This window comes from Psammomys obesus, unplaced genomic scaffold (assembly GCF_907164565.1).
Source record: "Psammomys obesus unplaced genomic scaffold, mPsaObe1.curated_primary_1811, whole genome shotgun sequence".
In the NCBI taxonomy this organism is placed as follows: Eukaryota; Metazoa; Chordata; class Mammalia; order Rodentia; family Muridae; genus Psammomys; species Psammomys obesus.
In genome coordinates, this window is record NW_026596149.1 from 17516124 (window position 1) to 17527680 (window position 11557).

Consider the following 11557-nt stretch of genomic DNA (forward strand, 5'->3'; position numbering starts at 1 on the left):
TGTGTGTGTGTGTGTGTGTGTGTGTGTGTGTGTGTGTGTGTGTGTGTGCAAGAGGCCAGAGGAAGGCATTGGATCCTCTAGAACTGGAGTTATAGGTGGTTGTGTTCTACTCAACTCAGACTGTCAGAGCCAAGCCTGGGTTTCTAGAAGCCAGCAAGTACTCTTATGTCCTTACTTGTCATCTCTCCAGCCTCTGTTAGCTGGCTAGTTTTATGTCAACTTGACACAAACTAAAGAGTCCTTGGAGAGGAGGCAACCTCAGTTAAGAAAATGCCTCCGTAAGACTGAGCTGTGTGCAGACCTGTAGGGCATTTTCTTAATTAGTGATTAATATGGTAGAGCCCAGCCTATCGTGGGTGGTGCCATCCCTGGGATGATTGTCCTGGGTTCTATACCAAAGAAGGCTGAGCAAGACAAGAAGAACAAGCCTGTAAGCAGCATTCCTCTTTGGCCTCTGCATCACTTCAGGCCTTCAGATCCCTGTCCTGCTTGAGTTCCTGTCCTGACTTCCTTTGATAATGAACCATAATGTAGAAGCACAAAATAAACCATTTCCTCTCCAATTTGCTTTTTCATCATGGTATTTTATTGTAGCAATAGAAACCCTGAGCAAGACCTTCTAAATAGACACTCTGATATTTTATTTGTTTTTCTCTTCCTATTTAGGACTGATCTTTGTCCTTACCACAGCATTTGTGCCTGCTCTTGTCTGTATTTAAAATAGTTTGAACCTTATTCAAGGAGAAGATAACTTGTGAAATATATATTGTTGGTATAATATTCTTGTGGAATGTACCCTTGTTCATTCAAATGCTGATTTCTCTACCCAACTACCTGGTTTCAATCCAGACATTGCATTGTGATGTTTATTCTAAGCATCATCTGTCTCAAGTTTGTGTAAACATGCCACCATTTGTTCTCTGTATTGTCAATAAAATAACCAGCCAGTGCTGTGCAATGGAGAGAATAGGGTGGGATATGCTGGTCCAGAGGGGAGGAGAAGGAAGAGAGTGGGAGTGGAAGGAGGAGAGCAGAGATCAGTAGAGGACTTGGAACCAAGAGGAGAGATGAACCGGACCTAAGATATGACCAAAAGCAAGTATAATGGGTGAAATCTGAATGGTAGGAAACTATGCAGGCTTGGAGGTTTAGGATGGAGTAACTATTGCCCAGCATTGTGCTCTAGGTTAATTAAATAAATTCTAGTGTCTGTGTGGTGATTTAGGAGTAACTGGTTTAGGAATAACCACTGATTAACTAAAAGGTAAATCTATAATAAATATTAATCACCCACAAGAATGTATGAAGCAGAAAGGGCTGATCTGGGGCCTAGAGAGATGGGCTCAGTGGTTAAGAGCTCTGTTGCTCTTGCAAGAGGTCTAAAAATTGGTTCCCAACACCTTTTAGGTTGATTTGTTATTGCAGTGAATCTTACTCATATGCTTTAGTTTTTCCCATTAATATTGACCAAATTCTTAATATCAGATGAAAAAATTGGAAGACACTTGTGATGGCTGGGAGGATACTCAGAAAATTGCTTGCTGCACAAGCATGAGAGCCCTAGATGTACCCTCCAAACTTGTTATACCAGTGTGGTGGTTTGAATAAGAACGGCCCCCATAAGTTCATAGATTTGAGTACAGGTCACCAGGAAGTGGCACTATTTGAAAGGATTAGGAGGTGTGGCCTTGTTGGAGGAAGTATGTTGCTGCGGTGGGCTTTGAGGTTTCAAAAAGCTTATTCCAAGTTCTCTTCCTGTTGCCCATGGATCTGGATGTAGAACTCTTGACTACTTTTCTAGACCACACCTAGCTGCATGGCGCCATTCTTTCCACCATGATAATGGACTGAACCCCTGAAACTGTAAGCAAGTCGCAGTTAAATGCTTTCTTTTGTAAGAATTGCCTTGGCCATGGTGTCTCTTCACAACATTGGAACACTTAATAGTAGAAGTAAGTGTTCCCAAATCAACGTAGCTAATTGCATCCTATGCCTACTTACTAAGACAACCAGTAATGTAGAGTTGGATTCCCAGGCCTCAGTAGCTAACAAATCTAGCTCAGTCAGCAAGTGCCAGACAGTCAGAGACTCTGTAACAAAAACCTAAGTGATTGGCTCCTGAGGACCAATACCTGAGGTTGTCTTCTGGCCTCCACGTATGCACAGAGACATAAATGTGCACTCTTACCCACCAAACACATACATGTAATGTGCCTACATACACAAAGTAATTTATTACATTCAACATACATATAGTTTAGAAGCTACTGTGGGTAAACTGTCACTGACTTAGAGACTAAGTTGTTGGCACAAGATTTATCACAGCTTGTTTAGGCCCAGTATGGCTACGTTGCCACCAGAGAACTGAAAGATTAAAAATTGGGTATGTTGCTTTAAGTGAAGAATGTTTTCAGCCTTCAGGTGGAGTAATTTCCGGGTCCTGTGATAAGGTTGAGCTAGAAATGATTGTTCCTCAATCATTACCCAGGGTTGTAGGGGCACCATTTGATCAGCATGGTAAGTGGGCATAGGATGTAATTAGCAGTGTCAATTTGGGATGGTGGCAGATTTTACAGACGGTGTTTAGGTACTTTTCTTTATCCTAAATCTTTAGTAAATCACAAACGAGTGACAGGATAAAGGACACAGCATTTTCTTCAGTTCTATTTGAGAATGAATACGGTAACTTCTAGCAGTTCTATCTTGGAACTACCTTAAAAAACTCTTTCCCTTCTAATGTTTTTCTCCTTGTGGAAACCTGAATAGTTATTAGTATTAGAATTTTGAATTTTTCAATGGAAGCATCCTTTCAGACTACTTCTTCTTTGTCTTGTTGCAGTGGACTTTCTCTCCAGCATTAAGTTTGCGTAAGTTGTTTTTACCTCAAGAATCAGGGCTTCCAACAGGAAAGACACTTGTGGTGGTAGATATTCTGTGTCTTGACTGGATCAGCGTCAGCATGCTGGCTGTGACATTGTCTTGCAAGATATTTCCCCTGAGAGCAAATGAGTGAAGGGTACGAGAGACTTTCTCAGTAACTCAAATCAGCTCTGGAATTGCATTTATTAGTGTGCTGGGGCTTATTGATGTTGACATTTAGTGGATATAATCTTAGACTCTTTAGTACCATGACCAGTGTCCTCACAGAGACTTAGAAAGGCAGCAGAGGCTAGGAGAAGATTGCTATCAATCTAGTCCTCTGTACAATTGGATGCTGCTATTTTGTAAAGTCAGATGCTTCTAAAGCCAAGAGCGGGGCTTGTCAGGCCAAGTTCTTCATGCTGGGTTGAGAAAGAACAGTTATTCCTTACTGTGTTATCTGAGCACATGGAGGGCAGCAGTTTGCTTTTGTTGGTGATTGTTTTTAGGGGGACTTACTGTCAGCAAATACGCCTCTCAACAGAGCTGCTGATGTGGCAACTGACAACAGGAGAAGGGAGTTACTGGGAGCTGTCTGCATGTGAATTTTGTAGACTAAGTGGTTCTTTGGGGTGCAGACACAACGAACAAAACTTTGGTCTCAGTCTTAAACTTGGAGGACAAAGGTCTGGTTTGGTTAATGTCTTTATGGCTTTTAAAGTCTAAGCGGAGGGGAGAGGAATGAAATTATTCTTTGCAGATAAGGATTTATGAAGCTTGTTTGTAATGGAATGTACTGTTTTGGTTCTTCATGTCAATGGTGGTGAGGTTATTCGTTTGTTTTAAGTAAAGTGATATTGAAGTTAAGTCCAACAGCTGCTGTCACCAGACACTGAGAGCTGCACAAAGAAGGAAGGAGATGAAGTTCTAAGTACTGAACTGAAATTTCCATGAAGCAAAGAAGTCTATGGTATGCCATGTCAGTGGAGACAAAGGGCAAGGTTTTGATGCTGTTGAGCAGGACAGAGTACAGATCAGATTGCTGGGGTGTGGCAGGTCAGAGCTCTTGATATCTCCTGCTTTCTGGCTCACACAGGCCTGTGGCTACCATGGCCCAGTGATTGGTGGGAAGTCCCGAGGTCTGGAGTTGACTTCAGACTTTGAGATAGTGCATTTGGCCTTGCCAAATGCTTACAGGGCCAAACAGCTCGAAAGACCTGAGGATGTAGAAGGCAGTGCAACCTCGGGGCAGACTACTGACAATCAAATTCAGCTGCTTAACATCAACTATTGCTGTAGACTTCTAGGATTTAACTTTTTCTTTCTCTCTTAAAGAGTAGTCAATACAGTCTGTCTACTTAAAAAGTTGTTTTCCTTTAAGAAAAATAATGAATGCTGATGAGGGCAGATTTAAAAGAAAAACAGTAACCTTTACATAAAAAAAACTCTATTATTCAGAAATAGAGTTTATGTAATTATGAATTTCTTTTCTTTTATTCATGTATGTGTGTGTGATTTTGACTACAGGTAGAGACATGAGTATGTGGGAGGGCGTGCATATGGAGGCCCAGGGTTGATGTTAGGAACCATCCTCAGTTGTTCTCTCTCAATCAAAGCCAAAGTTCACAGACACAGCTACTCTTGATAGATAGATAGGCTTGCTTCATGGATTTTCTATTTCTACCTTCCCAGGCTAAAATTATAGACAAGTTGACTCATCCCTGCAGCAGTATTTATCTAGGAGTTTCTGGGGATCTAAACTACACACGTAGACACACAAATATTAAGAAAATATTTAAAAAACTATTTGATAATATTCTTTATGTAATTATGCATGAGATAAGTTTTCTTTAAATTATTACATTTATTTTATTTGCTGTGTGAAGAGGGGTCAGAGCATTGGTGTGTGTGTGGGGGGGGTCAGAGGATAATTAGAAGGACTCAGTTTTGGTCCTCTTCTTCCAACATGCAGATCTGGAGATCAAACCCTGTTTTTCCAGGCTTGGTGGTAAGCACCAACTCACTCAGTCACATCTCTGGCCTCCGAATTTTATGCATAATGACTTGCTTGTTTTGGAAAATAAGTGAAAAATTCTAATAATTTTACCTTAAATATCCCTCCTTGTGGAGAGCACATATGGATAGCAAAATTTCAAGGCACAAAAAGATGATTCCTTTCATTTGTCTACAATGAGTTCTACTACCTGACAAAGCTGGTTGATTTAAAATTTATTTCCTTCTAATAACTTTTTAATCCCAGGTTAGCTAGCCTGATGCAAATACCCATTTACCACACCCACATTTTACCCTTAATTATAGTTATGTGTAGGGTATATAAGAGTAGACATATAGAGTCTTAAATCATTTCTTCATTCAGTGCACATTATTAGGTGCTTTATTTTTATGGTAGAAAGATTGTTTAAAACATTTTATCTTGTTTATTATGACGTGTGTGTGTGTAGTGAATATATGAGCAAGTGCATGTCATCACGCATGTGTGAGGTCTGTTTTCTCTTTCTACTTATACCTGGGTTCCAGGGATCCAGCTCAGGGCATCTGGCTTTCAAGGCAAATGATTTTACTCCCTGAGCTGACTCATCAGCACGAACGAACTTAAGTACCATTTTGGTCCTTGGTTCAGTTTTTCAAAGAACTTGGCTGCTTCTTGAAACATGTTTTTCACAGAACACTTTTGTGGAGTTGGTTATCTCCTTCTACCTGTATGCGTGTACCAGGAATCAAATTCAGAGTGTCAGGCTGATGTGGCTGTTAATTGCTTTTACTTCCTGAGCTACCTCGCCCCTTTTGTATAGCACTTTAGAGCTTTAGAGATTCTCAACCTGGGGGTCAAATGACCCTTTCACAGGGGTCACCTAAGACCATCACAAAATGCAATTTACAAAGGTAGCAAAATTACAGTTATGAAGTAACAACAGAAATAATTTTATGGTCGAGGGTCACAAAAACATGAGGAACTGTATTAAAGGGCATTAGAAAGGTTGGCAACAGCTGCTTCAGATTATAATGACCTTCCTTTGTGATTTCTAAGGTGGTTTAGTGTTGACATTTGTAATCAATAGTGCTTATGCTATCTACGCTCCCACTCTGTTCTAACTCACTGTGGCTTGTTCCAGAGGGAGTGTCTCTCCATTCACATTGGTCAAGCTGGTGTCCAGATCGGGGATGCTTGCTGGGAATTGTATTGCCTAGAACATGGAATCCAGCCAGATGGCTTCATTCTGGACAGCCAACACGATCATTTGGAAAATGCTAAAATGGAACATAGGAATGCATCTTTGGATACCTTCTTTCATGAGACAAGAACCGGGAAGCATGTGCCCAGAGCACTTTTCATGGACCTAGAACCAACTGTTGTAGGTAATCTAAATTTGACTTGCTAGTGCTTTTAACCAAGTCCCAAACCAAACAAATGAAGCAGATGGAACTGTGCTAATCTATATGACCAGGATCATGTAGACTTTTTCTAAACCTCAGTCTGTAACATGATGAACATACCCAAATGGAGGACTTAGGCTTTCTTTCCTGTGGGGTAAAATGATGTAAAGCTCACACAAATACTTCAGCCAAATATTGAATCCTTTTTCCTGGGTCTGAGAGCAAAGCTAGAAGCTATTAGCAAAGAAGCTGAAAATTTGTCATTATCATCCACAAAAGAGTAGAGGATTTTCAAATTATTCCATGGAAACAAGGTACCATATAAATCTTAAAATAATGGGGGAAGCTAATGCTATTTAAAAAATTTTAATATTTATTTATTTTCTCTCTCCTTCTCCCTCTTCCTTTCTCTTTCCCTATGTTCCCCTTCCCCCCACCTTCTCCCTCTACACCCCCACCTGTGCGTGTATTTACGCATTTGAACACACATGGGTCATGGTGCTACATGTGTGAAGGTCAGGGGACAATTTGAAGTAGTAGTTTCTTTCTTCTACTAGGCAGATTCCAGAGATTCAGCTCAAAGTATCAGGCTTGGTAGCAAGTTTTTTTTTTTTTTCTTTTTTTCTAGCCCACTTTGCCATCTTGACAGTCTAAATGCCATTTTACAATTAACAGTGACAGACTTGGCAGCTCAGTCTCCATGTGGATCTCTGAGTAAGGGGATCGGGAGCTGCCTCTATCGCTTGCCCCTGATGATGTAGCCTTGTCAGGCCACAGAAAAAGAGGATCCAAGCAGTCCTGATGAGACTTAACAAACTATGGGCAGATGGCAATAGTGGGGAACTCCCCCATTCAACGGACTAGGGGAAGGGGATGAGGGGAAGAGGAAGGGTGGGACTGGAGGAGTTGAGGGAGGGGGCTTTGATCAGGATATATAATAAATAACTTGTGAAGAAAAAAAATTAAAATAAACAATGACAGACTTTGTAATACCCTGTCCTAAAACTTCTAAAATGCAGCTAGAGAAGTATTAGAGATAGAAATTAGGTATTGTCTTCAGAAGACAGCTAGAGAGGAGGGTGGTTTTGGCTCTGATGCTGTGTAGTAGTTCCTTAGTCCTACCAAACAAACTCCCTTCAGATACAGTGGTGTAAGGCAGCAATAGCCATTCTTTTGTTCGTAAATTTGTGATCTGTGAGAGATTCAGAAAATACAAATTCTCACTGTTCCACATGATTTCAGATTTGAAGGTTCAGGTGGGAGGCAGGGGACTCACTTGCATAGCGGTTTACCCACCTAGGTGTCAAGTTGGTGTTCTGAATCCTGAGCCATGGGTGCCAGTGGGGCTTTGAGTCCTCTCCACATGGACCGTCTTTGAGATGCTTACATCCTTGTCATAGCATGGTAGTCAGGTTTCAAGAACAAGTATCTCATGGATACGAGGTGAATAGATGTTCATGGCATTTGTCTCACAGCCCTGGAAGTCACACAGTGCCAATTCATCTGTTCTCAATGAGTCAAAATAGATAGGAAGACACGAAGGAAGGGATATGTACCCCATTTCACCTTTTAATCCAGTCATACCAAGTTTCTAAAAGCAAATGTAGGATAGGAAATGTTTTTGTGACCATCTTTGGGAAATAGTCTGCCCTTGTAGAGAAATACAATTTGTCTATACTAGATCAGAGTTGACTTCCTTATTAGAATAGAATTAGAATACATAGCAAATTGATAGGAAAAAGTGGATTGATGACAAAGACTGCTAATGTAATGCAAAGATTAAAAGTTTTATTAAGTGGATAAGGTCAAAAGGATAAGGCCAAAGATACTTATGGACATGCTTAGTACTGCTTTGCTAGGTGTTATGAACAAATACAACTAAAAAAACTACTGGGATGTAGCTCAGTGGGTAGGGTGCTTGCCTAACATGCAGCAATTCTCAACATTAAAGCAGATATGGCATGCACACCTGTAATTCCAGCCTTCAGGATGTGGAGGCAGGAGGATGAGAAGGTTCAAGGTCTCTCAGAGTACATAATACCTGGCCTAACAACACCAGCAAGAAGACTTCCTTGTTTTTTCCAGACTAAGAAAGGCCATTTCTGCAGGGTAAATTCCATTTCTTTGCCACACCATGAGAAAAGAACAGGCACCAGAGCATAGAGTTTTTGTCTGGTTTAGAAAGGGGCCAGCAGTTAAAGCGAAGGCAGGCACTGACCACAGCTCCCTCTCTGCAGATGGTGTCCGTGTGGGGAAGTTCCGCTCACTCTTCCACCCAGAACAGCTTGTGAATGGAACGGAGGATGCTGCCAACAACTACGCACGAGGTCGATACTCTGTGGGCTCAGAAGTCATCGAGCTTGTTCTAGAAAGGACCCGAAAGCTGGCAAGTGGTGCCTCTCCCGCTATGGAAGAGTCATGCTGATACACGTGGTCTTTAGCAGCATTTAGTAGCCTTGCTGCCGTCCTCGCTCCCCAACCCTCTCACCGAGGGGAAGGGCATCCTGACTTTGCTTACACTGTTACATGGGAATCCATTACAATTCTCGGGTGTCTCCCTTTTACTCTTGTTTCTACCATTGTGTGTGTGTGTGTGTGTGTGTGTGTGTATGTGTATGTGTTAGCAGAGACTTTCAGAGCTCTCTAAATTGTATTATTTTCTGATTGTCACCAATAGTGAAGATGACAAGGGGCAGAAATTTTGTGAAGGTTACTTACTCCGTTTTCTAACAGTTCTGAAAGGGTTTGAATCTGCAAATCCTTCGTTAGGTAGGTGGTTTGGGGCAACCACTAGGAGCACGGTGTGTTTAACTTAGGCGGCACTTTATCTACTGTGGAGGGTACTTCATCTTGCTTCTGTAGCTTGCTCATTTTTTTCTTTATTATTGATAAAACCTTCAGCTCATATATAGATAAATCATGGAAAACAATGAAAGATAGCCAAATATTTAAGCTTTGCTTCTATGCACTGAGCCTCTCTTATCTGACTTGATTGGGACCAGAATTTCTTGGATGGGTATTTTCTCCAGGTTTTGGAATATTTGTGCACGCGCGCACACACACACACACACACACACACACACACACACACACGTGCATATATACTCATATATATATATATATATATATATATATATATATATATATATATATATTTTTTTTTAGGGGACTCAAGTCAAATGTAAAATTTATTTAAATTCCCAATACCCCTTATAGTCAAAGGCTTCAGACAATTTTAAGCAGTACTTTTAGTACTGTGTGTTCACAGCCACCCATTACTATGAGCTCAGATATGAAATGTCCATTATGACATCATATAAATACTAAAAAATAAAAAAAGAAGAGGATCTGGAGCATTTTGGAGTTTGGAATTAGGACTGCTTAAGCAGTATTAAAAATCTGAAGACTTTCCCAACTCCGAAAGTAACATTCAAGTATATTTCTAGGTAGCTATGTTTGTTGTGTAGCTGACATGGTGAAAGAGGGTATTCTGAATCACTCTAAAGTATGTGTGTTCCTGTGTATGTTTATGTACACATGTGTTCAGGGGACAAACTTGCCTATCATTCCTCAGATATCATCTCCTTTGTTTTCTGTTTGAGACGGAGTCTCTTGTTGACCTGGGACTGGCCAGCCAGGAGAAGACAGATTGCCATTAAGCCCTGGTGACTTGCTTGCTTCCACCTCTCCAGTGTTGGGATTATAACTACCTGGCACCATAAACAACTCTTTTTTTTTTTCTCTTACAAAACAAAATAAGACAAAACAATGCAGCTTTTGGGGATCAAACTCAGACCTGCATGCTTGCAAGGCAAGCACTTTATCAATGGAGCCGTTTCCCCAGCCGCCTTTCTGAATCCTTTGCTCTTGGGATAAATCTTACGTACCATCATCATCTAGTTAATGGCATGTTTTCTCCACAGGCAGAACAATGCAGTGGACTTCAGGGATTTTTGATTTACCGAAGCTTTGGAGGAGGCACAGGGTCAGGATTTACATCTCTCCTGATGGAGCGACTCTCAGTAGAGTACTGCAAGAAGACAAAACTGGAGTTCTCTGTCTACCCATCACCTCGAATCTCCACTGCTGTGGTGGAACCATACAACGCTGTTCTCACCACTCATTCGACCATAGAACACTCAGACTGTACCTTCATGGTGGACAACGAGGCTGTGTATGACATCTGCCATCACAAACTTGGTGTTGAACGTCCTTCCTACGCTTGTATCAATAGGTTAATAGCCCAGGTCATATCTTCCATTACTGCTTCACTGCGTTTTGAAGGGCCCTTGAATGTGGACTTAATTGAATTCCAGACCAACCTAGTACCTTATCCACGAATACATTTCCCCATCACAACCCTTGCCCCCATCATCTCTGCTGACAGAGCTTACCAAGAGCAGCTCTCTGTACCTGATATCACTGCTGCTTGCTTTGAGTTCTCCAACCAGTTAGTCAAGTGTGATCCTCGGCTTGGGAAGTACATGGCTTGCTGCCTACTATACAGAGGAGATGTGGTCCCCAAGGATGTGAACGAAGCAATTGCAGCCATGAAGTCAAGGACCTCTGTTCAGTTTGTTGACTGGTGTCCAACTGGTTTCAAGGTGGGCATCAATTGTCACCCGCCTACAGTGATGCCAGGAGGGGACCTAGCCAAGATTCAGCGGGCTGTGTGTATGTTGAGCAACACCACGGCAATTGTGGAAGCCTGGGCCCGTCTGGACCACAAATTTGACCTCATGTATGCCAAAAAGGCATTTCTGCACTGGTACATCACAGAAGGCATGGAGCTAGGGGAATTTATAGAGGCCAGGGAAGACCTGGCTGCTTTGGAAAAAGATTATGAGGAAGTGGGTCTGAGTTTCTAATGTAAAGATGACCATGCAAATGGCTGCTGAGTTAAAATGTCATGCTTTGTTTTCAAGATATTATATACCTAATGAATAAAAGGAAAGCAGAAACCAAATCAGCAAGATCCAAAATTCTGCATTAAATTAAATATATTAATGTCAACAATATAGTAATGTTTTCTTGTATACAAGAATTCAGCTTTGCTAATTGAGACTTCTGGGGATTAGAATCACTTGAACTACTGGGTTTCTTCTAGGTAGTTATTTTATATGAGTTCTTATGTCGTAGTAAAAGCCTGGCTTTATTCTTTGCTCCACCCACCTTAAAAAAACAAAACAAAACACCAAGCGAGTATGGAACCTTAATATTTTTGCTTTTCTTTTTCTGTTTGAGGTAGAAACACAGAATATGAATGTTATTTCTCCACTATCTATATATTATACATCAATTA

At 41.1% G+C, this 11557-nt stretch overlaps 1 protein-coding gene across 2 annotated transcripts; it reads left to right on the forward strand.

Moving 5' to 3' along the window:
* The first annotated feature begins 2459 nt into the window (after positions 1-2459).
* Tubal3 (tubulin alpha like 3) lies at positions 2460-11271 on the forward strand. Of its 2 annotated transcripts, XM_055593707.1 has the most exons (4): positions 2460-2517; positions 5994-6237; positions 8493-8645; positions 10183-11271. In XM_055593707.1, the coding sequence occupies exons 1-4, from the start codon at positions 2515-2517 to the stop codon at positions 11121-11123; spliced, it is 1341 nt and encodes a 446-aa protein (XP_055449682.1). In that variant the 5' UTR covers positions 2460-2514; the 3' UTR covers positions 11124-11271. The 2 variants fall into 2 exon arrangements, with proteins under 2 accessions (XP_055449682.1, XP_055449683.1); XM_055593708.1 differs by lacking the exon at positions 2460-2517 and having other exon boundaries at positions 6188-6233.
* Positions 11272-11557: the final 286 nt, after the last annotated feature.